Here is a 27,693-nt window from a genome sequence, read left to right as displayed (position 1 = left end):
TGTCTCAAAAAAAAAAAAAAAATAGGTAAATTTTATCCTCTAGAAATTATATCTCAATATTTTCAAAAGGGCCCACCTCCTTTCTCTAAAAAATCCTTCTACAGAGCCTGTTTACCTTATGTGCAGTCTGCACCTCTGTCCTACAGGACACCATGGTTATGGGAAACAGGAGGTTTGGAGGGAATCCCTGATGTCCTGTCCCTTCCAGATCAGGGTGGTCCATGGTAGGACGATGACACACCTTCAGAGGTCCAGGATGGGCATGACCCTGGCCACCAGTGTACCCCAGGGAAAGCAAACAGACATCAAGCACCCACCCCAAATGTGATGCGTTCTATCACCCACAGCAGATGAGCCCCCACAGACGATGGGGTGAATCCAAGGCAAGGCGATTATGCTGAGGCATGATCAAGGACGGAGCAAGCCCTCCAGGTGCCTGGAGAGGAACTCTTGCCTGGCACCAGCCCTGTGAGTTCCTGGACCACAGAAAGAGGGCCAGTGCGATCTCTAGACAGGGGCCAGCAATACCACGAGGGAGCCCCATGAGCAGGAGCCGTGCGCCGCTGCCTCCGGCCGTCACTCAGAGAAATAGGATGAGTCCTTGTGAGCCAGAGGGACAGCGACACAGCACAGGTGAGTGCAGGACACGTCATCCCTGTGAGGTCTCGCCAGATTCCACAGAACTGAAATTCTCTCTCTCTTTTTACTAGAAAACAAACCATGAAGCTTCTTCTTGTTTAGAGGACAAACCATGAAGGTTGCCTTTGCTATTTTTGCAAATGTGCACACGCACAGAGCCTGGGAAAGTTCTTGAGCAAGAGTCTGAGGTGCCAACAACGTTGATGTTTGCAGGTCAGCAAACTGACCACACGCCCTCCCCACGGCCTGGAGTTGGGCAAACACAGGGCAGCCCACGCTACCACGTTACAAGCCAGCTGCTGGTACCAATTTCTGCGAAATAATGAAGAAATCATAACAGGTTCTCTTGAAGCCGCGACCCTGAGTAATAGCAACAATACCACAATAGCCCCCAAATTAAAGGCTGCAGCTGCCCAGCATGGAAGGGTGCAGGAGCGACCCCACCGTGGCCCTCAGCCTCTGCTGGGTGCTGCACACACGCCTGACTTTAGGCCACAGGAAGGTTCCGGGCCTTTGCAAATAAACTCCAGTGAACTCATGGGAAAACAGAGGAGGGGAGCTAATGCCCATCTCAGCAGAGGGTACGCAAGCTTGGCATTGCCCAGGGTTCCTTGTCAGTGACCCAGCACCCCCCACCAGCCCCTCTCCACTCTTCCCCACCCTCAGCCCCCATGAGAAAAAAAGAACGGACAGTCACGCCCTGTTCCGGGCTCATTCACTGAATACGCATTATGAGAATGCGAAAGATTTAAACTACAGAATAAATTGTGCAGGTGTGTGTGGCCCGTGAGAGGCAGTGCTGGACCTGCATGCAGTCTACCCTCCCCTGTTGTGGCATCAGGGGGCATTTTATGTCTCCGAGCCCTCCCTGCGGTCCTCACCCACAGGTACGATGAGGAGCATTTTAAATCTCTGGCCCTAACGCTGAGCTTTAGTTAGCACCTAACTGGGATTAGGGACGCCCGTGCCGTGGGATGGCAGGATTAAGATGAGTGCGTCCTTGAGACTCCCAGGTCTGCTCCGGTCTGCACACCCCCCTCCAGCCTTCTGTCCTCTGAGCCTCAGCCTCTATTTCCCTATCAGTAAAACGGGCGCCCTGCAGGTTGTAGCGAATGAATGCTGTGAAATCAGTACAAGGCAAGTTACAAACAGTTAACCAAGATTATTACTGGGACACCCTTACCAAAGCTGTTAGCTTCCACTTGATAAAAAGCCATTATCTACAAATAGCCCGTTCAGCATTATCCACCAACAAACATCTCCAAGCTTCCTAGACTCAATTAATCACAGGATTTTTTTTAAATAATAAAAATGAATCGTCGGCACTTGAATGAGTTGTACCTGCCTCCAGGTAACCAGGCCACTGGCTGACTATAAGGATAAAAACAGAAATCTGGGCAGAGCCTTCACTCACAGAGCTGAGACCTTCTGGGGTTTGAACCTCTAGTTTAACCGGAGAGTAGCAGCTACTGCGGGGAGACTTACCCCCAGCCAGGGAGGGCAACGGGCCCCAGAACTGGAGCCCAGCTTGACCACCCCCTCTCTCCACGGCAGGGAGCGTGTCCACTGGTGGCTGTTGACTGAATGAAGGTAGGCGAGTGACACTGCCCACTTCCCCCTGACCCCTGGCCTCCTCTCTGCCTAAGCTTGGGCTCCCAACACTCTTCTCCCTTCTTGTAATGACAGGTAGCCAGTGGAGAAAGAGGTTATCTTAGTTTGTTTTGTGTTGCTATAACAGAATTCCACAGAATGAGTAATTTATTAAAAAAAAAAAAAAAAGGAGGAGGAGAAAAGGGAGGAGGAAGAGGAGGAGGAGAGAGAAATTTATTTCTTACAGTTCTGGAGGCTGGAAAGTCCAAGATGAAGGCCCCCATATGGCAAGGACCTTCTTGCTGCATCATTCCACCAGCATGGCAGAAGGGCAAGAGAGCAGACGAGAGCAAGAGTAAAGGGGCTCAACTCATTCCTTTTATCAGGAACCCACTCCCTCATAACTCACCCACTCCCTCATAACTAACCCATGCCCTCATAACTCACCCACTCCCTCATAACTCACCCATTCCCTCATAACTAACCCATGCCCTCATAACTCACCCACTCCCTCATAACTCACCCACTCCCTCATAACTAACCCATGCCCTCATAACTCACCCACTCCCTCATAACTCACCCATTCCCTCATAACTAACCCATGCCCTCATAACTCACCCACTCCCTCATAACTCACCCATTCCCTCATAACTAACCCATGCCCTCATAACTCACCCACTCCCTCATAACTCACCCACTCCATCATAACTAACCCTAACTCACCTACTCCCTCATTACTAACCCATTCCCTCATAACTCACCCATTCCCTCATAACTAACCCACTCCCTCATAACTCACCCACTCCATAATAACTAACCCTAACTCACCCACTCCCTCATTACTAACCCATTCCCTCATAACTCACCCATTCCATCATAACTAACCCTAACTCACCCACTCCCTCATTACTAACCCACTCCCTCATTACTAACCCATTCCCTCATAACTCACTCACTCCCTCCATAAAGGCCTTAAGCCATTCGTGAGGGCAGAGCCCCCGAGACCTACTCACCTCTCCTGGGTCCCAGCCCTCAACAACTGCTGCGTTGAGGATAAAGTCTCCAACACATGAACTTTGGGGGACACACTCAAACCACCGCGGACCGTGAACACTGAAGGGTACCTACGCTATTCCAACTGCCGCTATCCACATTGCTAGCTGTTTAAACCTCCTGCCGACCCTGAGCAGGTCCCCCTCACCTGCCACTCCTGGGACGCCCAGCGCTTGGCCACCCCTGAGAAGCTCCTCCTACCCTGTGCCCGTGTCTCTCCGCCAAGGCTCTCAGCTCTCCGAGGGCAGAGTGCCTCTTGCCACCCTGCATCCTCCACAGGACGTCTCTCTCCAGAGATGCTCAGGAATGTTTTATTAAATAAATGAACCTGGGAATAAGAGGCCAACCCACAACACCATGTAGAAGTCGACTGACCTCAAGGGAATGATTGGGAGGCGACTGAAGGATAATGTGGGCAGGTACCTCCAGAGACCCCAACCCCTTTGCATAAACGTGGGTTTGCCGTGTCTCTGGCAATGTAATGGAATAGTCAAAGGCCTCAAAAATTCTGTGACCAGGCTGAGGACTTGGAACTTCCCAACATTCCCACCCCCACTCCAGGGAGCGGCTTGGTGAGGGGGCCCCTGGGACTGTCCACCTCTGAGGCAGGAGGGGGACAAAGTGTAGTTAATAAATCAGCCTGTCTTGCTCTTGTCCCCAGAGGATCTGAAGCTCTGTGCTCCTCAAAACACTCTACTCTGGTGGCATCCCAGGAAATTCCAGTGACCTAAGATTGTTCCAAATGAAGCCACTCTCGAGTAGGTCCCTAGGGTGGAGAGGCCAACCTGGATACACCCACACACACAGAGGGCTCTCTGGGCAGAGGCTCCCAGGGGACCTCTGAGGGGAAGACAACTCCGTTATGGTAACACTACTGTCATAAGAAGAAATCAGGGAGTCTAGTCCACTCGAGAAAAAGTCCTAGAAAAATCAAACTTCAAATGTCTTCACACTATCTCATAGCCATTAGGATAAATACTATTTAAAAAAAAATACAGAAAATAACAAATGTTAGCAAGGATGTAGAGAAATGGGAACCTTTGTGCATTATTGTTGGGAATGTAAAATGGTGCAGCCACTATGGAAAACAATATGGCAATTCCACAAAAATTTAAAAATAGAAACGTCCTCTGACGCAGCAACTCTACTTCTGGGTATACATCGAAAGAAACTGAAAGCAGGTGAAGAGGTATTTTACACCCATGTTCATAGCAGCATTATTCACAATAGCCAAAAGGTGGCAACCCAAGTGTCCATTGATGAATGAATGGATAAACAAAATGTGGCAAATACACACTTTATTGTCAGAGTTCTCCAGAAAAATAACACCCATAGGACATATACAGATATATAAGAGGAGATTTATTACGGGATTTGTTCACAGAGGCCAGAAAGGCCCACCATATACCACCTGGGAGCTGGAGAACTAGGGAAGCCAGTGAGTGGCTCAGGCTGAGTCTGAAGGCCTAAGAGCCAGGGCAGCGGGGGCTGTGACTCCCGCACAAGTGAAGTCCCGAGGACCTGAGGGTGGAGGGAGGACTACCCGAGTCCAAAGGCCCAAGAACCAGGAGCTCCGATGTCCAAAAGCAGGAGAAGATGAGTGTTCCAGCTCAAGGAAAAAGAGAATTCGCCCTTCCTCTGATCTTTTTATTCTACTCAAGCCCTTAACAGATTGGATGATCCACCCACACTGAGGAGGGTGGATCTTCTTAACTCAGTCTACTGATCCTAATGCTAATCTCTTCTGGAAACACTCCGACAGACAGACCCAGAAGTAATGTTTTACCAGCTATCTGGGCATCATGTAGCCCAGTCAAGTTGACACATGAACCATCCACATACAATGCAGGTATTTTTGCTCATTTGTTTTTTTACTTCAAAATAAGATATGTGCAGTGTGCATAGGAATTTGTTCATAGTTTTGTTTTTTTTTAACTATAGTCCGGAACTCCAATGGTCTGAGGGACAGCGAACTGGCCCCCTGTTTAAAAAGTTTGAGGACCCCTGCAATGGACTATTGAAAAGGAAGGAGATTCTGACACGTGTTACAACATGCATGAGCCGTAAGGACATTATGCTAAGAAGAACATCTCAGTCACAAAAAGACAAATACTGGACGTTTCCATTTCTATGGGAACCTAGAGTAATCAGATTCATAGAGACAGAAATCAGAATGGTGGTTGCTGGCGGCTATGGGAATAGGAAATTATTTAATGGGTACATAGTTTCAGCTTTGCAAGATGGAAAGAGCCCTGGAGACTGGCTGCACAACCACGTGAATAGTCTTAATACCACTGAACTGCACACTTAGAAATGATTGCGATGGTACGTTTTACGTTATGTGTATTTTATCACAATTAAAATTTTTTATAAAAAAGTGTCCACATACATCCAAATCCTCGTTGCCCCATTGTTGACCATATGCTACTTTTTGTTTTGCTGTGATGTTGTCTCATCATCAGCTTCATATCCACCTGGTGCCAATTTTATTAATGGTAGAATGAGATTCAAATAAACTTTCCTCCAGAGAAAAGGTAAACCCAAGAAACAGGCAACTTGCCAGGGCAAAGGAATAAGAAAATAAGCAAACGCCGGCCCAGAAGTTTCTCCCTCTGCCTCTGCAGCCTGACCCTGCAGCGGGTTGGGGGGGGGGCGTGCTGTCAGGGTGCAAGGTGATCCTGACGCTGCTTCCAGAATTTGACATTTGGGGGAAGGTAGAGAGGACAGAGTGGACCTTGGACCAGGTCACAATCCACAAAATGTAGTATCATTGTCCTGCTGGGTTCTAAATGTTTCTTTCAATGAGTCACAAAGGTTAACTGGCAAATTTAAAAACCCTTAGGGTTTTCCTTTTATAGATTGTCCTCAGGAGACCTCTCGCTGAGTGTTCCCTCCATCCTTATTTCCAACTGGCAGCTGCTTCTTAGCATGTGTGTTTACAGAAATACCAGTAGTTATTGCATGTTCCTTTCCATGTGATTAAGCAGTGCCATAAAGCCGGGCTGGCTTGGAAATAGAGTTTTTCCTTCTGAGACAGCGCCAAAGCTGGTGGCGGTGTGGTGTGCAACCTCTGCCACCTACAGGCCACTGGTGGTATGACGCACCAAATGCCAGAGACTGGACAGGGCTTTGCCACCTGCCAGTGAACTGGCCAAAGCCACTGTCCTGCCCCCCTGCATGGCAGGAGGTGACTGGAAAATATGACCAGTTGACTCACACTGGAACCGATCTGCAGACCTGCGCTCCCCAACCAAGGGCCTTGATCACTTAGGCTATTATCTGAAGAAAGAGCTCCTTGGATCTCTTACTCTATAAAGGGCCCAGAAGGACACTTCAGGACGCAGGGACCATGTAGCGTGGCATTAGTCTATAGGTGTGTTCAGACTTGAGGATGAGTAGAGTACACCCCACTATGGTTTGCAACTTTTATTTATAGCATTGGCCATGTAGCATTTGGCAAATATATCTCTTTTGATCCTTATTAGCAGCTGTATAAGGTAGGTTTTACTATTATCTTAGAGGTGAGGAAACTGAGGCTCAGACAGTTTCAGTCATTGGGCTGAATGCCTTTCTGGTACATTCTGATACACAGAGGGAAATGAAGTGCTGTCGGAAAGTAGAACTATAACATAATAGTTCTCTTGTTTGTTTTTCAAAGCAAACACACCATCATAAATATATCCAAGTGTTCTCTTAACAGTCTGGAAGATCCTGTTTTAAATTTCCTCAAGCAAATCAGCATACCCAGCATTATAGCCCTGGTCTTATTTCCTGGTTCATTTCAAAAAATACATATTGACCGTCTCCCAGGTTCCAGGCAGAACAGCAGGTGAGGTCTACCATATCACCACCCATATGGGGCTATTTCTCAAATTAACACTATTCTTAACTCATGAAAATTTGCCACCACTAAGGATATTCATATCCTAAAGTCAAGTCACAGAAAATTTTGAGCAGTAATAGGAGCAAGAGTGTAAAATCTCCAAGTGTGACCACTTTAAACAGGATTTACACACATGAAAACATATATCCTGGTAGTTTTGTTTTTAAAAGAATTGACGGTGCCCTATTTAGAACCACACCTGAAATTTAGGAAAAGGACTAGTCGCCATAACAACCCTTCCAGAGACAGACCTGCTTCCTTCCATGAAGAAGACAGGCAGCCTCGGTTTGGCAGGAGATGGAGAGGCATTAACTCCTCCTCATGTCGTCACTGGCCTGAAACAGGGAGCCCAACGTCTAGTCGACCTGCAAGGAGAGCCAGGAAAACGTGAGAGTAGAATGCAGGTTTTTTTTTTTTTTTTTTTTTTTTTTTTTTTAGAATGCAGGTTTTAAGAGAGAATCAGATTGCTTGTTTCTGGGATCTTTATACTCAGATTGTGCCTGGGGTCCTCCCAGACTGCCTATAGAAGAGATTAAAAAGTAATACCCACATGCATTTATTTAGCACCTTATACCCATCAGAGCTCTCTGGTGGCCATTTTCATAGTAGATCTCATTGCTAAGCCCTGAAGGCTATAGGATGAATACAGTTATTCCCAGTAGGAGAACGAGCAGAGGGTTTGGGCTATTTGCCCAAAGTTCAAGGCAGAAACAGGAAGAAAATTCCATTTCCTGGTGCCATTCTCAAACATGCATTGGGTATTAAGCCCCACATAAAAGAAAAAAGGAAGCTCGAACTTGCAGGAATTTGGAAGGTGGGACTAATAAAAACTTCTTATACATAATCTCTCCCTTGACAATTTCCTTTCTTTTTGACTTTTAAAGAAATCTGAAAGTTGGGGTGAGAGGCTGGGAGTGAGGTAAAGGGGATGGCTTCAGGGGGATGTTTATGTTTGTGGGGGCAGGAGTAGGAGAAAGAAGTGTGGACGTCTGGAGAGAAGAGAGAGAAATGTGACCGGGGTGAAACCAAAAAGCCCACAGAAGAGAAGTTGCTGTCACTTTCTCCTCCCTACTCCGAACCCACTGGAAGGCCACCTTTTTGCCTTCTCAAGAGACCCGTGTGAAGTCACATGTTGTTCATTGGCTTCATGGCCAGGTCAGGGAGGATGAGAACAGCTTCCCCCACCCAGCCCAGCCACCTCTGATTATGCCGGGAGTCTCTCATGAGCCACCCCCGGTCCCTCCCAGAGACAGGCTGCCTCTCCTCTGGCCCCTCCAGACCCCACCGCACTCCAGGCCGCCTGCTCCTCTCCCACCTCACATTCCCTTCTCTGCCCCACCAAATTTTAGTAACCACAGGTGTCTCTATTGCAGCCTGCTCTATCTGCTATCTCACTGTCCTCTCCAGAGACCACCGTCCCCTTCATGGGAACTGGCCACGTTGCCATATTGAGGATGGTGACCTTTGTGAGCCTACCTAGTTTGAGTTTTTCTTTTTTCTGCTTTTATAAGAAGCAGGCATGTAGAAACTGAATTCATTTCATGCACATAAACCGAGACACCTAATTAAATTACGATGATGAATAACAGAAGAAAATAAGAAAACCGAAACCAGCATGAACTCCTTGAACAAGTGTTTTCTTAATTTAAATAAATAGAGGACAAAGTATATATAACCTCAGTCTTCCTGCCATGTCATTGCTCAGCAATAGTCAACAGGAAAACAACTTCATATTCCAGAGAGAGATGCCCAGAGAGAGTGCTGTTTGCCACAGCACTCCCGGCAGTGGCAGGAACTTCCCATAGCCCTTTTTTTGGACCCTGTCATTTGCAGACCCCCTGGGCACCATATCCACCATACAGAAACACCAGACTATATGGCCCAATAAATGTAATTCAGGATTGGGAGCTGCACGAGCACGGCCCTTCCTCACCTTGACATCTTACCACCAAAAAGCCCACCGAAGAGGAAACATTACCACGCACCCAAGCTCTATTGACAGGAGTAAACAATGCTTCCAACGTCTCTAAAAGAGAAATCACTCCTAGATTAATCAATGTCCATGAGTACATTTGGGCTGCTTAACAAATTGTCCTATAAGTACCACCCGTTATTTCTAATTAAAACATTATAAATTCCTCACACTTATGTACAATTCTCTCATACGTTATGGTGTTTGCCCTTCGAAAACCACATGAAATAGCTAAGCATCTAGCTTATTTTGCAACAGACGTTAAATAAAATTCTTACATGGTAGCAATTTAAGATGGTGACATTTTCACAATAATTTTAAAGTACAAGTCCCCAAAGTATCTATTGTCCTCTGATACTGCCGGGGATAATTTCCGCACAGTAACAAGGGCGCTCGCAAGCTGCCCGTCAGACCTGCTCCCACCAGGGGGCGCTCTAAGCCAACCTAAGCCTGTTGGGTCGCCACCGTCAGCGCCTGATGCTCACCTGGCAAAGCCTGCTGCTTGCAAACCCATCACGCAGCCCCGAGAGGAAGGGATTGCTACTCCCACTCTGTGCATAAGGAAATGGGGCTTGGCTGTGTGCGCCCATGAATTTGTACTCGGTGCCAAAGTGTCTTTATAATGACATCCTGGAACAACAGTACCTTCTGAGCACCACTTTCTCCCTAGGCATTCTCCGAGCCTCAAAGCCCTTTCTTTCTCGTGGATCTATGAGGGGAAAAGGAAAGGAGGCCTGGTTAAGACCACAGCCATGTTCCCTCCGCTGTGCAGAACGTCCTGCAAGGCATGAGTGGTCGGTCACAGAAAGAGAAAGAGGCCTTTGTGATCTAGAAGTCCTCATGCAGCCCGCCTGATGTGGGCATTTCTCATCCTTCAAGGAGGAGCAAGCAGCCATTTCCAGAGGAGAAGCGGAAAACAACAGAAGGCTCCTCAAGCCCAGAATCCTCTCCCACCCCAGGCTGCCCAATACCTCAAATGCCACATGGCCTCCAATGAGCCCCACCTCCCAGTACCAAAATAAGCCACTGTCTCTGGGTGAGTTCCCTCCTACATGGACTCTGGACATGGCTGTTTTTCCTTTTCCACCCATTTACTTTAAAGGTATTTCTGTCTTTATATTTACAGTGATTTTTTTGTAAATACCATATGGTAGAGTCTTGCTTTTTTAATCAAGTCTGGCAATCTCTACCTTGAATTCATATAGTACAACTTCACATCTAATGTAAGAAACATTAGATGTGAAGAGCCCAACCCCAGCTCTTGCACTGCTGTCATTAAAGGGACACTAACACTAATCTTTTTCTTGTGTTTGGGGACTGAGGAGTGGCCATTGTTTCAGGCAGTTTGGGTTCACCTTTAGGTTCACCTCCTGCAGGGCTCCAGCACCCAAGCCCTGCAGGGATGTGTAAGGCTGCCTGTGTTTTCACTGCCCACCACTCTCTTCTCCAGTGCCACTATCCCAGCAAAAGTCCAGGAAAAGGAGTTGTTGGGCTGAGAGATGGATTTTGCATTTGGAACTCTTTCAGACCTTTATCTTGCCCTGACCTGGCATGCTCCTTCTCAGCCCTGCTGGACATTATATATGAAACATGAAAGACTCTGAAATGTGGAAGGAAGAAGACAAACTGAATAAGGACCTCAGGACATGAGAAATGACATGGTTGTAAGTTCTCTGAGTTTTCTTTTTGACTTCTTATGTCTCCAATTGGGTGCTGCAAAAGCCAGCAACCCAGAAATACCAACAGCCACAGACAAAAAGCCCCAAGAAAAGTCTGTTCTTTCTGGCCAAATGACCAGGAAAACGTCAGCCTAACAAGGCAGAAAACTTGAGTCTATAACTTTTGTATAATAACCACCCTACTCCAATCAAACACCACAAAAAAATAAATAAATAAAAACCCACAATGTGACCCAGCTCCACATTTGTTAGCAAAGGCTGAGTGGAAAATCTAGATTTGTACCCTCTCATGGTTGCAACAAGACACCCTGCCCATCCCACCCCAGCCAGGATGATGTTAGAGAAGGCCAAAGGAGATCCAGGTATTTCATCCATGCCCCTCCCCCACACAGTGTCAGTAGAAGCTACAGTGAGATCTTGGACTTTCACTCTACCCACCAGTAATGGGGCATCCCTTTCCAGTCTCGGTGTTAACAGAGCCAGTGGGAAACCTGGACTTCCACTCCCACCTGGCATTAACAAAGCCATGCCCTCAGGCGACTTCTGGGCCCCCCCCCTTCTCTTGGGGCCCCAGAACCTTGTCCAGGAAAAAAAAGAAAGAAAAAAAAAACCAGAAACAAAGCCATCCCCTCCTTTCCCTGCCAACACAGTGTCAGAGAATGCCTGCTAAAACAGAAGATTTTCAGTGGGCAATTATGAACATGCTTGAAACAAATCAAAGAATAAAAAGTCTCAGAAAAAAAATATTTTAAAAATAACCAAATAGAAATTTTAGAATTGAACAAAAGAAATCTTAAACACAGAAAAAAAATGGCATTTTACCCATAGGAGGAAAACAATTCAAATGAGAGTGTATTTCTCATAGAAAACAATAGAGACCAGAAAGGAGCAACACATATTTTTCAAGTGCTGGAAAAAAAAAAAAAGAACTGTCAATCCATAATTCTATATCCAGCACAAATATCCTTCAGAGATGCAGGGGAAATAAACACACAAAAAGCTGGGCATTTGTCACCAACCCTATTTAACACCCAAGTCACAGGAAGGTTGAGAGAGGGAATATTTTAAAGGAAAAGCATGGTTGTCCTCAATTTAGCCCTGCATAGATGCTGCCTGATGGAGAGAAGGAAGAAGGGAGACAGCCGTTTCTGCCGAGCCACTCCTTGCCCCCGTCCTGCAGTCCCTGCCAGTGATCCTCAGGGCCAGATCCCTGACCAGACTCAGCGGTGGGTGTGTTCTGTGTGCCCTCCAAATACCACTCTTACAATTTTTTGATTGCCATTATTTAAAATTTGGAAGCTTTCACATAAAGTTCTGGGTTTCTAGCTTCTCTTGAAGTATCATAAGCCCTGGACCTCCTGGAATGTAGGTACTCCACCCAAGCCAACATGTGGAACTGGGGTGACAGAATCGCAGCTCCGCTGACCCAGCACGCCCTCTCGAGCCCTCCAGCTCCAAGATGGCCTCCCATTGGGTGCTGCTGCCTGGTCCCACCCAGCATCTGCCGTGGAGTTCCAAGCTAGTGGCGATGCCAAACTTGCCTGCCCTTCCCCTATCTACCCTGGAGATTTCAAGGAACTAAAAAGTTTCCGACTATAGAGACTCTATAAATTAGTCCCTTCTTCCCTCTCCCCCAGCATATCCTCCAAGATTCATCTCTCACTGGGAGAGAACGTACCTGGTGTGAAGTCTGAAGGATGCAGGAGGCAGGAACCTAGACATCAAGCTGAAGAATGGCCCTGGCTTCAACCCCCCCAGCAGGCTGGACCTGGGGACAGAGAGCACAGACTCAGCCAGAGCGGTGCCCAGAGGGGGAAGTCCTGTGTGTGGTCTCACACTGCCTCCTGATGTTCTCAGAGACACTGTTTTCTGTTTGTTTGGGTTTTTTTCTTTTTTCTTTTCTTTCTTTCTTTCTTTCTTTCTTTTTTTTTTTTTTTTTTTTTTTTGAGACAGAGTCTCACTCTGTTGCCCAGGCTAGAGTGCCATGGCATCATCCTAGCTCACAGCAACCTCAAACTCCTGGGCTCAAACAATCCTGCTCCCTTAGCCTCCCAAGTAGCTGGGACTACAGGCATGTGCCACCCAGCTAATTTTTTCTATATATTTTTAGTTGTCTAGCCAATTTTTTCTATTTTTAGTAGAGATAGGGTCTCACTCTTGCTCAGGCTGGTCTCGAACTTCTGACCTCGAGCAATCCTCCCACCTTGGCCTCCCAGAGTGCTAGGATGACAGGCGTGAGCCACTGCACCCGACCTCACTGTTTCCTTATTTATCAATTTATGACTTGAAATGAATGGGTTTCAAATGACTTTTAGTACTAAAACCTTTTTCTCAAACTAATTTCTCCACTAGATGAAATAGACACAAACAAAACTGATCTGCTTGAACTGAGGGGGAAAGGCAATTTGGCCCCCTTATTCAACTTGACCCCCCCCATGCAGATGCATACCCCTACTTCCCCCACAAAAAAAAAACACAGCACCTCAGAAGCAGAAAGCCATCCTTGAGTGCTGCCATGAACATAACATGCCTCACCAAGCAGCTTGTTCCACTTGGGCCCAATTCTGTTCGTGTAAAAACTTTCCTGCTATTTTCAACAAGGGTGCCAAGACCATTCGATGGGCAAAGAAAGGTCTCTTCAATAAATGGTTTGGGGACAACTGGATAGCCACATGCAAAAGAATAGATCTGGGCCCCTACTGACTGAGTGTGCTTTGTACTGCTATAACACAATACCTGAGATGGTATAATTTATAATGAACAGAAATTCATTTACTCACAGTTCTGGAGGCTGAGAAGTCCAAGATCAAGGTGCCAGCTCCTTGCAAAGCCCTTCTTATTATGTCATAATGGCAGAAGGACAAGAGAGGGAAACAGAGAGAAACACAATGGGGCCAAACAAAATCCTTTTATAAGGAACCCAATTAGAAAGGACACAAACAGACATTTCCCCAAAGAAGACACACAAATGGCTAATAAACACATCATTTGCCATCTGTATAATGTTGAAAAGATATTCAACAACATTAGCTATTAGGAAAATACCAGTTAAAACAACAACGTGATATGGTAAAGTAGAAAACAGTGATAACACCAAACACCAGCAATTCAGAGAAACTGGATCACTCATACATTGCTGGTGGAAATGTAAAATGGTAGGGCTACCCTAGAACAGAGCGTGCCAGCTTCTTACAAAACTCAATATGCTCTTACCGCATGACCTTGAAGCACTACTAAGTGCTTCATAAAAATGAATTAAATGGATTCACCCAACAACTTGGATGGAGGGAATCATGCTGAGTGAAAAATTCCAACCTCAGATTATATATTATTTGGTTCCATTTTTATCATACACTTCAAATAGCAAAATTATAGGATTGGAGAAGAGATTAGTGGTTGCCAAGGATTAGGGAGGAGGGAATACATGGGAAAAGAATAACACGAGGGATCCTTGTGATAGAACTGTTCTGCATCTTTATGGTGGTCACACAAGTGTACACATGAGATAAAATTGCATTGAACTAAATATACATACGAGTGTATTTAAAACTGGTGAAATATGAATAAGGTCAATGGAATGTATCAATCTCAACTTCCTGTTATGATATTATATACCATAATTGTGCAAGTTGTTACCACCGGGGAAATTTGGTGAGGGGTATTATAGGACCTTTCTGTATTACTTCTTACAATTGCATGTGAATCTACTAATATCATACGATTACCGCAAAATATAAAAGTTTAAAAATGTTTTAATATGGTAGCTAAACACAAATAAGAAAAAAGGCAATTAAAAAGTATACTAGTAACTTTTAGTATGGATGAGGGATCAATCAACTTTTAATTTTATATTTTCTCAATTTTCTAATATGCAGTTATATTGTTTTCATTTGGAGTCATTAATGGATTTGATTTAACACAACATGAGGAAATGTTGCGCTAAGAGGTGACACCAGTGTTCAGCCCTGGATGCTAGCCCCCTTCCCTGTGAGCCCATGGCCCTTTCCTTGAGTGTCCTTTATAAACCAGAGCAGTTCCTCCTGGAATGGTGTGATGTCACCGGTGAATCAGGACAAGTGCTCCGGAATCTTGGAAGCCATTTGATCCCGAACACCTGGCTATGGCCAGTTCTCTTTTCACGCTGTCGTGAGGCTGCGCTCTGGGTAAGTGAGAACCAGCGTCAAGGGCCCGGCTCCTGAGAGAGTGCTCACTCCTGTAGGCGTCACTCACTCCCGTATTGGACCAACTGTGGGATCCTGAACTCTGTGTCCCTGGGGGGGTCTCAGGGGATGCGGGAGGGCTCGCCTGTGAGTAGTCTCCAGATCAGTGACTGGGGTGCAGCAGGAATAAAGACAGGTCTTGAATTTTGGAGGGAGATGTGCGTGCGCCAAAGAGAGAGTCAGTGAACACGGAGGCGGGAGGGCTGGGAGGAAAGCCGACTCCCACAGAGAACGGGGCCCTGGTGGCTGCTGTGGGAGCCTGGAGAGCCACGGCACCATGGGGAGGGGCGAGAAGCGAGCTCCGCCAGCCATGGGGCAGACGGCAGTGAGTGACATCGGCCCTCGTTGGGGGCTGCAGGGGCCTTTTCTGATGGGGATGCGGCACTCTGGTCATATCTTTGGGCCATATCTTTGATTGCCCATGAATTTATAATGGTTCATAGGGACGGGTATTTAGATAGAGCTGACATGGAAAATAAGTATGTCAGGCCCTCCAGCCCGGCCCTGCTGGAAAAGTAACTGCAGCTCAACTGTTGCTGCCACAAGCCATTGTTTCTATGAGGGCTCATCAGACACAAGTTCTAATCCCAAACCCAAAGTGCTCTAGCCAGAGCCAAGAGACAAGCCCTAGACAAGTTAAGGCATCTAGTCTGTAAATCATGGAAGCTATAGACTTTACCTCACAGATTATATGGATTAAGTGGGGTAATTCTTGGTACACAGACCAACATCTAGAGTTTAATAAGCAGTCAAGTAACTGTTAGCTCCTGCTATTGCAATTTTAATTATTGTTATGTTTCACAAGAAGCAGGTTACACAGAAAGAAATAACCTGGTTGGAATCAGGTTGGGTCACTTACATTTTCTTTTGTATCCAGATAAGACAGGATCCCCCTGAGAGCCACATTGGCTGTCTCGGAGACTGCTCCAAGCCAACAGGACCCAGCGGAGGAGGGCCAGAAGAGAAGGGCATGCATGGAAGGAAAGGCAGGTGTGTGAGGCTCTAGGCTCTAGGCTCAAAGTGGGCATAGAAACAAACAGCATATACACATAAGTTGAACGGCATGCATGGAAGGAAAGGCAGGTATGTGAGGTTGCTCAGCCTTCACCCTGGCCTCTAGAGCACCATCTCTCCTTCTTCCCTGGACTCTTCTGAGTCATCTTCTGCAGGGGGATGGGAAGGGGCATCAGGGTGGGCCCGGAGGTCACCGTGTTGTTCACTTTGGTAGCTATGGAAGACAGAAGGTCAGAGAGCTCCACATATGTCTCCATAGAGGTGTCCCCTGGGCAGCAAGAGCCATGTAAAGAGGCACAGGACAGCAGCCTCTGCCTGGCAAAGAAAGGTAAATAAATAACGCCTTTCTACGTACTTTGCAGATAAATGCAAAGGGGATGATGACCATTCCTCTCTTGTTCCCTCAGATGTCACATGCAAAATCCTCAAGGTGGGTGAGAAGGGAGAAGCTCAGCATTTCCCATGGGGGGGTCCTCCCAAGATCACATGGGACCCTCTCTCCCTGCAGCTCCGCAGAACAGGAGCCCTCTGGCCTCAGGTTCCGCCTCTTCAGCGGCTGCCCCTGAGCCGAGAACCAGGAGGAAGAGGGGCCGGAAGACAAGGAATTTGGCGGGTGTGAAGGCAGGTGTGTGTCCTCCTCATCCCTCCATTTCTGCATTCCTTCAGGAAGGGTTGGTCACTGCTGAGTAACTACTTGTCCCCTTGTCCTTGAGAGGCAGAGTCTCATCTGCAGGATGAGCTGTGAAGAAGGGCCCAGGACTGCCCAGGTGGGTCACGTCCATGCTCACATGGGTCCTTTTGTTCCCACAGCTACCTATGAGAGTAGCCCTCCTGCCTCCAATTCAGCCTCCTCAGAAGCTGTCTCCGAGCTGAAGTCCTGGAGGAAAAGAGGGCAGAGGAGGAACATATGGACTGTCAATCATGTTGAGGGCACAAAACTCAGGATGAACAGGAGGAGAAGACCCAGTTACCGCCCTGAGGACCAAGAAGCCTTCTACCGGCTTCTGGGTGTGTTCTCTGAGCTGGTGCAATACTCAGGGCCCTGGGAACATGCTCAAATCTCCCCTGGGGCTCGAAGACGTCCAGGTGGCAGGGATGCAGAGAGACTCTGGTTCTGTATGGTGTGACGGGCCAAGCTCTCAGAGGGAAGGAAAAGAGAAGCTCACAGCTGAAACACCAGGGGCTGCATTCTCTGCCCACACACACCCATTCACTGATTCCCACCAGTCAAGATTTCAGGGATTAGTGATGAAACAACAGGCGAGATCTTGCTTTCTAGGCTCAAAGTGGGCATAGAAACAAACAGCATGTACAGCATAAGTTGATCTCAGCTGATGATAAATGTAGAGAAGGAAATTTGTTTAAAGGCATGAAGGGCTAGGTATGGTGGCTCACACCTGTAATCCTAGCACTCTGGGAAGCCAAGGTGGGAGGATCGCTTGAGGTCAGGAGGTCGAGACCAGTCTGAGCAAGAGCAAGAGCCATCTCTATTAAAAATAGAAAAATTAGCTGGTGGTGCATGCCTGTAGTCTCAGCTATGGGGAGGCTGAGGCAGGAGGATTGCTTGAGCCCAGGAGCTTGAGGTTGCAGTGAGCTGTGATGACACGACTGCACTCTCACCAGGGTGACAAAGCAAGACCCTATCTCAATCAATCAATCAATTGATTGATAGTATGAAGCCTAGAGATGGGGTGTGAGCAAAGGCAGGAGAGCTTTATGAAATAGGTGCTCAGAAAAGGTCTGTCTGAGAAGGTGGCACTGGGCCCAGAGATGGGACTGAGTGTGGCCAGTTTGGGGGCAACACAAAGGTCACACTGTCCAGTACAGCATCCACTAGCCACATGTAGCTAAGTTTAATTTTAAATGAATTAAATACACTTTTAAAATTCAGTTCCTCAGTCTTGCTCGGCACATTTCGAGGGCCTGGTAGCCTCACAGGGCTAACGGCTACCACGGCTCAGGCACAGGACATTTCCCTCATCACAGAAAGTGCTGCTGACGGCACTCTGCTGAGGCCGGGCTGACTGGAGAAGAGGCAGAGAGGGGAGTGACTCTGGCCCGTTCAGAGGACACCTCGAATCACAGAGGAGGCTCCCGGGGAGGAGGGAGGCTCGCTCATGATCTGCACCCGCCACGGCCCGGGTGCTCAGTTGGCAGTGGTGCAGGGAAGCCTGGCACAGTCACAACATGATGGAGGGACAGGCTGTGGTGTCACAGTGGCCAGAAGCCACATCCAAGCTTTGGGGTTGAGAACTCGGTCACGTCTCCAAAGCGAATAAATATATTCTGTGTTGAGGACTAAATAACAATAGCAAAATTCGAATCCCACAGTTGAAACTCAGTATGTGTGTGCCAGTGGAAGAAATGACTGCTGTGGCCGATATTAAGGCTCGTAACTTTCCGAGAGGAGAGGCAGTTGATCCCCTTGCCACAAGACAGAGGCACTGGGAGAAGCTCAGTTTTGCTCCTTCCCCCTGAAACACCTCACAGCCCATGTTCGGCCCTCCCAGAAGGGCTGCTCCAGGCCCCATCGCATGAGTCTTCCTTCCTTTGCAGAGGATCCCGCCATCCAGAGCTTCCTGGAAGCTGACATTTTCCTCAAAGTGTCTGACAAGGTACCCACAGAGCACAGTGATGGGCCGAGGGTGTGCAGTCACCAGCCTCGAGGTTGGGCAGGGAGGATAAGCTTTCCATCTGGGCAGGAGAAGCCCGGGAGGGAGGACGGGCTCTCAAAGCCAGAGGAAGGCAGCTCGCTGCACGACCCTGCCCTGCCCCCAGGGCAACTCCTGGCAGGGCTTCCCGCCAGCCCATCTCCACGTGGCAAACGGATCTGAGACCTGCAGCAAGTGCCACCCTGAGTGGTTTTGCTGCCGTGGGCTTTGGATGAGGGAAGGTACCGAGGCCCATTCAGCACACTCTCCCTCTGTTCACCCCTGGCCACCCTCACAGGCCTCTGTCTCCCCGCAGTACCTGCTGTCCATGGTGGTGGAGTACTTCGGCCGTGTCGGGCTGCCTGGACACCTCTACAACAGGATCCACTTCTTCCTGGCCCTGTGAGCACCTCCCGAGGGACCAGCTCTCAAATCTGCCCAAATCCCTGAATTCCACGGCCTCCACTACCCCCATCAGGGCAGCTCGGCCATGCCCATGTGCTCGAGGGTCCCCAGAGGTTGTTCTTGGCCACAGAGCAGACAAGACCCTTAGGGCCCATGGGGTTGTGGGGGAGAGGAAGAGGTCCTGGGACAATGAAAATAGCCAGAAACGCCTCTTGCTGCCCAGAGATGGAGCTACCTGAGGGGGGAACCCCTGGGAAAGGACAGGCAGCCAGAACCTTGTCCTGGGCCGAGCACAGCAGGGGCTCTGCAGGCTCTGTGTTGAGGACACTCTGGGGCCCTTGCAGATCTGGGTCGCCCTGCGGCGAAGGCTTCCCTAGACCCTCTCTCCTGGACACTACCCCCCTGGCACATGATTCCTCCAGTGTGACCTCTCCCTCCTGTCCCGCCTGACGCCTGAAGTCGTGGTTAGGGACAGGCAAGCACCCTCTCTCTTCCTGGGGCAGCTACATCGCCTCAGACATGGAGGAGGACAACCCCATGTCCAAGAGAAGCATCTTCCAGTTCCTGCTGGGCAAGGAGCACTGGCCAGACCTCTACAAGGACTTCCTGAAGCTGAAGGTGGAGTTCTTCCACGCCATGGGCCACCGAGCCTGGGTCACCCCGGAGCTGTGTGAGGAGGTCTGTCAGGGACGACGGCTGGGGAGGCTGGGGGATAAGGGGTACACACACCCCAGAGATGAGCAGGGGCTGGGCCCTTCCTCCAGGAGCTCACTGCCCTGCGTTTCCCTCCAGATCCAGGCCCAGAACCCCCACCACTGGGTCTGGAGTCGGGTGCGCCAGTGCGCTCCCTAGTTCCCAGGATGTGGGAACGACCAGCTGGGCCGTGGATCGGGGGCTGCAGATGTCCAGGTGAGTGTGAGCCAGCCCCATTCTGTGTCCCTGATGTCTCCTCCTGGGCTGGGTGGGCATGAGGAGGAGGCCTGTGCATCGTTTTAGAGTTTCTTCCTGTATATTAGCATAGTGAATGCTCTGAGTATTTATATCAAAACTTCTTCTTCTTCTTCCTTCTTTCTTTCTTCTTTCTTCTTTCTTTTTTCTTCTTTCTCCTCCTCCTTCTCCTTCTCCTCCTCCTCCTCCTCCTCCCCCCCTCCTCCTCCTCCTCCTCCTCCTCCTCCTCCTTCTTCTTCTTTCTTCTTCTTCCTTTTTTTTGTTTTGAGACAGAGTCTGCTCTGTTGCTCTGGGTAGTATGCAGTGGCATCATCATAGCTCACTGCAACCTCCAACTCCTGGGCTCAGGCGATCCTCCTGCCCTCAGCCTCCTGAATAGCTGGGACTATAGGGCATGTGCCACCATGCCTCACTAATTTTTCACTTTTTGTAGAAACGAGATCTCCCTGTTGCCCAGGCTGATCTCGACCTCCTGACCTCAAGTGATCCTCCCACCTTGGCCTCCCAGAGTGCTAGGATTACAGCCGTGAGCCTCCAAGCCTGGCCTCCAAATGAATTTGATTACAGGATCATGTACTATGCAACACAATATCTCAATCTGCATAGCAAATATTTTTTTTTAGGAAAACCCTTAAAAATGCTATTCTCGGTATAACCTCTGCAGGGTTTTGACCTGAGTTGAAAATTTAAAACATAAATACATGAAACACACTAACGTCATCCTTTCTGGAAAAGGGACTGTCACCATGGTAGCTCTTTAGAGGAAAGAGAGGGATAAACCCCAACATTTGCTCATATGTTGTGTGTGTCCTGCTCCCACATGAAGCGCACTGCAGTGGGTGGGCCTTGAAGGATGTGTGCAGGCTCTCGCTTCTCACGGGCAGGAGCTCCCAGGGCTCTCTGGTCTCTGATCAGATCACTGGAAACAAAAAGGAACAAGCAATATACCGAACTGTGAGGAGAGATATAACAGATGATATATTTATAGAAAACCATCTGTCTCTAACGTCACGCTCTTTAGAATGAAATTTCTTTGGTTTGAATTTGGCCTTTATCCTTGGATTTACTTGAAGTGGAGGGAGACCTCCAAGGAAATGTATAAGGAACCCTTTGCCTGGGCAAGATGCTTGTGCTAGAATAATCCTGTGAACATCTGAGCCACACTGCAGGGAGGGACAGAGCCTTTCTGACCCTAGCAGGAAGGAAAAGGAGAGAGAGGAAACCAGGTAGTGTGTGATCCGAGAGAAACCAAGCCAGGTATAAAGTTTAATTCATCCACAGGCTTTTTATCTGAGGACCAACAACCACCAACTATGTCAGGAATCTCAAAATTCCAAAGACAAAGAACGGTTTGGGGGCCCCTCTTGGGTGCTGTAGCTTACAGGAGCCACATGTGGAGAATGACAGCTGATATTCCCAACGTCCTTCTGACAGGCGCCAGGGGGGAGGGCTCAGGAGTTTGCTGTCCACTCTGCTCTGATCTCATTTTCTCTCTCTTCTTGCAGCTCCTCCCCACCCCTCCCTGAAACCCCACCTCCTATCCCCACCCACAACAAAGAGGCAGCTGCCCTTCCCCAGGCTCCAAGCAGCTGCAGGGGGCAGCACCTGGGCTCCAGCTTCCCTTGGACCTGCAAGACAGTGGGTCCCAGGGAGCCCCAGCTGCAGCAGCCTGCACCGGGGTGCCAAACCCGCCCAGCGGGACACAGGCCCCACGCTCCCATCTTCAAGTGAGTATCAGGCATCAGAGGCCCATGACCCCAGGATATCCTGGGGGAGGGTCTAGCAGTAACTCAGAGGGGTACCCAAGGGAACCAAGAGACTTCCAGAGCAGGAGCCCCAACAGAGACTGAGGACAGAAGGAGGAAGAAGGGACGGAAAGTCCAGGATGAGTCCTGGACCATCGAGGAGGAGGAACTTGAAGGAAGAGGCCAAGGCAGCCAGTGGAAGACAGCAAGGAAAGGAGGAGGAGTTGAAAGGGAAGAAACAGAGGAAAGAGGAGCAGAAGAGCTCACTCTGTAGTCAGAGCCTTACTGAGCATCCACTAGGTCATCCACCAAAGCCTTGGCCGATGAAGACGGCCGATGAAGACATCAGCGGCTGATGGGGGCATTGAGACGCTGGAAGGCTGGAACGGAGGGGAATGAAAGGGGAGAAATTACATACAGTCATACACTCTGACAAGATAGAAATGACCCAACTTTTAAAATGAGAGGAAGGAGAGAGAAAGGGAGGATCTAGCGAGGGGGAGGGGTGGGGGGAGGGTCCTGGGGCATCGTCAAAGCTGGAAAGAAAACAGTGGGAGCCCAGGTAAGGGAAAAGAGGAACCCAAGGAGTCCCATGAAGACTCACTAGACCAAAAATATAAGCCACCCTATATGCCCAAAGTAATGCATACGACGCATTTTCGAAAAGCAAACAGACCAAGTAAAGACACACAGCAAATATAAGAAACATACAACTGTAATATATACAAAATGGGACACAACAGAGATGGGTCATTATTATCTGTATTAATAAATCTGAATTCACTGCTAAAAAGGCTTTTCAGATGGACTCATGAGGCAAAACCCAGCAAACCCATTTGTAAGACATTACGCTTCCATGATTCAGAGGTGCTAAATGCAAGGAGGGGCAGGGAGGGATACCAGGCAAACACCCTCAAAGTGAGGGCAGGAACAGGATCTGGATGCCAAGGGAAGGGGACCTCAGGCCCAAATCCTTCAGGGACTGGGAAGGACACTTTGGGAGGGGTTCTGAGCATCAAAACTCACAGAGCTGGGACTGGTGGGCAAGCATGGAAAGTGACTCAAGAGGCCTGGGCCAGGCGACCGCAGCTTGGTTTGCTCAGTAGTGTTCAGGTTTTACAGCTATACATGTATAATAGCTATTTGGGATAGGAAATTTTATTATGGAGCTTCTTACAGAAAAAATAACCGCTGTGGCCAGACAGACACTGTCTAGCGCTTTTCACTTCTCTCTTCCCATAGGAATGACTGATTTTGCCACGGAATATCTGATAAACGCAGGTTCCCAGATACCTAATGGTCAAGTATTAAATGAATCAGCCAGTCCTATAAAAACTGACTTGTGTTAGGAAGCAATACAGTTTCTGTTCAACCCTATCCAAAGGGACTACTAGCATTTTCTTTCTGAGTCCTCTGGAACCTTCCAGCTGCAAACAATCAGAGTCCTGTGATCTGTGAGGCCCAGTCCACGCTTCCCCAGAGCCCAGGCGGAGACAGTGGGCTAGCAGCTTGGGTCTCCCTCCTCAGGGCAGCCACTGAACGGCAAACCCAGAACCGACAGCGCTGGGCCCATGATGTTCCCACTGACACCTCAGTGGCTCAAGCCCCAGGAAGTTTGACACAAATTATTCAGGTTTCTCAACTAAAGGACCCTGGGCTTGTACAAAAACAAATACATTCTTCCCTTAGTGAGTCCTCTCAGCACATGTTAGGGAGAGACCCCAGGTGGCTCAGGGGGTTACCGCTTCTGCTCTTGCCCACGGTTTGCTATGACCTGATGTCAGAACTCTAACGTCCCTTTTTACTCTTTCTGACGAGTGCTGCTTAGAAGCAACTTCTGTCTAGCTCTCCGTTTTTAGTCTCAGGAATCAGTGCAATGACAGAGCCAGCAAATGAAAATATTGCATTCACTCCAGGGGCCAAAATTTAGCGTAAACCAAGGAAGCTAAGACTCAAGTGTCATCTTGGAGTGAACTGGGGAACTCAGTCCATTGTCAGGAACATGAGCATTAGGACAATTTCTTACAAGGCACAGTGGGGGGTCTGAGGCTCCTCTGGTTTGGAACCAGGTCTCAGGACCCCACAGCATCAGGCCCAAGGCAGTTCTCTTGGCTGCTACTTTCCTCACTCCGGCCCCACTATCTCCCTCTTCTCCTCCCAAAGCTCTCCTTCCTCCTCCCTCCCTACGTCAGTCATTTGCAGGCCACAGCCCTGCACTGAGCAGCGTTTTACATTTTCTGATCAGTACCTACTATATTAGAAATGTGGCCTTGCTTTACAGAATGGTTTGTGGTTGGCTTTCAAAATACACCCTGTTCTAGTCGAGGGGAGCGTGGGGGCTTTCCGCCCTTGCTCTTTCCCTGCGTGTGTGCCTGGCCTGGAGACCAGAGGCTGGAGTCATGGTCTGTGGACACCCTGCTTCTCACGCTGTGTTGGGGGAGTCCTGGGTTCTGGCTTTGCCCCACCTGTATAGACAGTGGTGTCTGTGGTGGTTGTCTGTCCAGCATCCACTTCCCCCCCTGCAGGACGGCATCTCCATTTCCTTCAAGGGAGCCTCCCTTCCCCAATCTGCAGCCACATGGCTCAGATGGGCTGACTCCATCTTGTTAATCATTCATGTAACAAATATTTGTTGGCTTATCAGACCCTGCTCTGGGCCCTGGGACTGAAGCAGGGAACAAGGCAAGCCAATTTTCTGCTCTTGTGCAGCTGACACTTTAGTAGTGGAGATAATGGATACAAAGGTATCATAAGGGGTAAGTGTGGCAGAGAAGAATAAAGGCATCAATCTGGCTATTGCACTCCTTGGAATCCATCTGGGGATGGACCCATATGTCACATGGGCCCTAGGGCTCTGGTCTTGCACTGTGCTCCCTCTCCAGGGGTTTGTCATGCACGAGCCTGAGTTGCTAACAGCCATTCTTAGGGAGAATATTCGCGATGGTAACACCAGCCCACGGGAAAGCAGCACTGAGCCCAGTTCAGCAATACTGTTTGAATTCCTGGATCTAGCTGAGCCTGAAGCCCCTATTCTGGGCCCTTTTCAGTTACCTGAGCCAATATAAATGCCCTTTTTCTACTTAGGCCTCTATAGTTGAGTTTCTGCCACTTGTCATCAAAGATCCCTGGTTGGGACTGGAGCAAATGTCTACAAAGTCCCTTAAACTTCCAGAATTTTATGATGTTAAGACTCTGTACTCATAGTTTTGGTTCAGAAAGGATCATGCCTGCTGGGTAAGGTTTGGTGTCCATTATCTAGTGCCTGCCTTCCTTGACACACTGGACTAGATGATTTTTTGATAATCTTTTTAGATGCACCCTTTTCTTTTTTTTTTTTTTTTTTTTTGATACAGAGTCTCTCTTTGTTGCCCAGGCTAGAGTGAGTGCCGTGGCATCAGCCTAGCTCATAGCAACCTCAAACTCCTGGGCTCAAGCAATCCTTCTGCCTCAGCCTCTCAAGTAGCTGGGACTACAGGCATGCGCCACCATGCCCGGCTAATTTTTTCTATATATTTTTAGTTGGCCAATTAATTTCTTTCTATTTATAGTAGAGACGGGGTCTCGCTCTTGCGCAAGCTGGTTTCGAACTCCTGATCTCGAGCAATCCACCCGCCTCGGCCTCCCAGAGTGCTAGGATTACAGGCGTGTGCCACAGCGCCCAGCCTATGAATTAATATGTATGCAAATAACAATCTCTCCAGTCATTCTTTATTCAGGGGAAACTGATCAATCTGAACAATTGACAGTGAAGATACCAACAGTAGCCTGGATACTGAGTTCTTTAAATCTTGATTCAAATTGAATTTTCATAATCTGCTGCGGTGAGTTAGCTACACTCCCAGAAAAACTGGGTCCCTTTTCAGGGGTCAGCGCAAGGGGTATGGAAGTGATAGAAATAGAAAATAGAGAATACAGAAATAAAAGAAGACACAGAGAGGAAAAGTATAGTCTTAAAAGATGGGGGAGTCAAGCGGTCCTCCAGCATTCCCATGAGCTGTGAGGCCCCGAGCAAAGTCCCGCATCAGTATTTATTGGTACAGTGGTCAATTGCCAGTGGTAACAGATTTACATAATAACAGGTAGTTCATTTAGGTTTAAAGTCTCCCCAGCTTCTAGAGAGCCCTTAATTAACTTTATGTGAGCAAACTTTACAAAATCTTTCTAAGATAACCTTCTAAGTCCTAAGATAACATTATCACTTAGTAGAAAGGCTAAACAGAAATATAGAACTTCTATATTTCTTTATCTAGTTTTTTGTTGATTGAGACAAGTAGTCAGGAGTGAAGCAGGAACTGTCCCTTAAGCCAATTGCCTCTAGCTGCAGGTGACCGTGGGGTAGGGAATTCTTTGATCAGTTCTCAACCTGTGACCACATACCAGAGCCTTGGCCTACAGAGGTATCAGGCAGGCCTCCAGGTCTGAGAGACAGGCATCAGCCTTGCAAGACACTCCTGACCGGTGAGATGCCCTCCTAAGGCGAGGCAGCTTTTGATCTGTGAACTAGCAGGTTCACAAATCCCTTCAAGGCAAAGCCCTGCAAAACTCCTGGAATATTTTATGTCTCTTATAGGCCAACACTCTACCATTTAAATTTTTTCAAATTTTTAATTTGAAGAAAAACTATTTAAGTGTGAAGGGAAACACATCTTACCTATGCTTCACAACCAGGAAGGAGCAAAGAGTAGTCCTTGGGGCAGGCACAGAACAGAATACTGCGTCTAGAGAACTCTGCCTCTAGCTGTACACCTTCTAAATGCAAGTCCCCTCTGCAGAGGCAAATACCATATGGGTTTTTAGCAAAATCTCAATGGAAACATTTCTTTTGCTTTAATTTTTAAAGTTATACACCAGAGTTCAGGATGTGGATAGCAGGGAGCATTCTTCATCCTGTATTGGCAATTTGAAGCTGGAGACACCTTTATATGAGTATCTTTCACCATGGGCTAGTTCCATTTGGAACATTTCAGAAACCCCTCCCTGGTACAGATACACATTCTCTAAATCTTGGGTAAAAATGGACCTTTTCTTTATTTTTAAATATATAATTTCTGAAAATCTCTCTGTAGTAGAAGTTTCATATTTTATCTATTTAGAACAGGATTCATGTACTAGTCTGCTCAGGCTGCCATAACAAAATACCATACACTAGGTAAACAGAAATTTATTTCTCACAGTTCTGGAGGCTGGAAGTATAAGATCAAGGTGCTAGCCAATTATGTTCCTGTGGTGAGGGCCCTCTTCCTGGCTTGCAGATAACCACCTTCTCACTGTGTCCTTGCATGGAAGGAGGAGAGAGAGAAGCATATATCTCACTTCCTCTGCTTATAAGGCCACCAACTTTATTGAATTAAGGCCCCATCCATATGACCTCATTTAACCTTACCTCCTAAAAGCCTTATCTCTAAGCACAGTCGCATTGGGGTTACGGCTTCAACATATAATTCTGGGAGGACAAAATTCAGTCCATAGCACCTCATGTTGAGTAACTGTTCACTGGGGTATAAATCTCCCGTTTAAGGTGATCATAAGAATGACTGGCACTGTCACAGGAAGTACAAACGAGCTTACTTTAGAAAGGACAACTGCGACATCTCAGGAAATGCTAAAAGCACTTTTGTTGTCACACATAGTAAAACTTTATGATATAGCTTCTTTTAAAACTGTGTGGTTTTGAGCACACTCACTTCACCTGTACTACCATACAGACTTTGAAAACCAATATCCACCCAGCCCTCACCTCTCTATTCTCTGAAGTCCAAAACTAAAGCAATCAAGAGTTTTAAAAACAAACCAAAACACTTTATTTACAAAAGTAAATTTTAACTCTCTTTTATATACCATATAATGTTAATGTTGATAGCAACAGATTCTCTGGAATATTTAAAACACATAGA

General features: G+C 47.8%; 1 protein-coding gene across 1 annotated transcript; it reads left to right on the top strand.

Annotated features, from left to right (window-relative positions):
- The first annotated feature begins 404 nt into the window (after positions 1-404).
- LOC105859175 (putative speedy protein E7) lies at positions 405-19,958 on the top strand. The gene is made up of 6 exons (XM_076000454.1): positions 405-633; positions 16,861-17,058; positions 18,607-18,665; positions 19,018-19,103; positions 19,610-19,784; positions 19,899-19,958. The coding sequence occupies exons 1-6, from the start codon at positions 405-407 to the stop codon at positions 19,956-19,958; spliced, it is 807 nt and encodes a 268-aa protein (XP_075856569.1).
- The last annotated feature ends 7,735 nt before the right edge of the window (positions 19,959-27,693 follow it).

This window comes from Microcebus murinus, chromosome 3, assembly GCF_040939455.1.
Source record: "Microcebus murinus isolate Inina chromosome 3, M.murinus_Inina_mat1.0, whole genome shotgun sequence".
Classification (NCBI taxonomy): domain Eukaryota; kingdom Metazoa; phylum Chordata; class Mammalia; order Primates; family Cheirogaleidae; genus Microcebus; species Microcebus murinus.
Note: the sequence above shows the minus strand (reverse complement) of the source record. Positions and strands in the feature narration are given on the sequence as shown.

What these genes read in the sequence shown, in the direction of transcription:
- LOC105859175 (XM_076000454.1), top strand. Translation starts at nt 405, where the DNA reads ATGATCAAGGACGGAGCAAGCCCTCCAGGTGCCTGGAGAGGAACTCTT. An exon ending in AGCCTTCTACCGGCTTCTGG is followed by an intron (nt 17,059 to 18,606) that starts GTGTGTTCTCTG and finishes CTTCCTTTGCAG; the next exon opens with AGGATCCCGCCATCCAGAGC. An exon ending in TCCTCAAAGTGTCTGACAAG is followed by an intron (nt 18,666 to 19,017) that starts GTACCCACAGAG and finishes GTCTCCCCGCAG; the next exon opens with TACCTGCTGTCCATGGTGGT.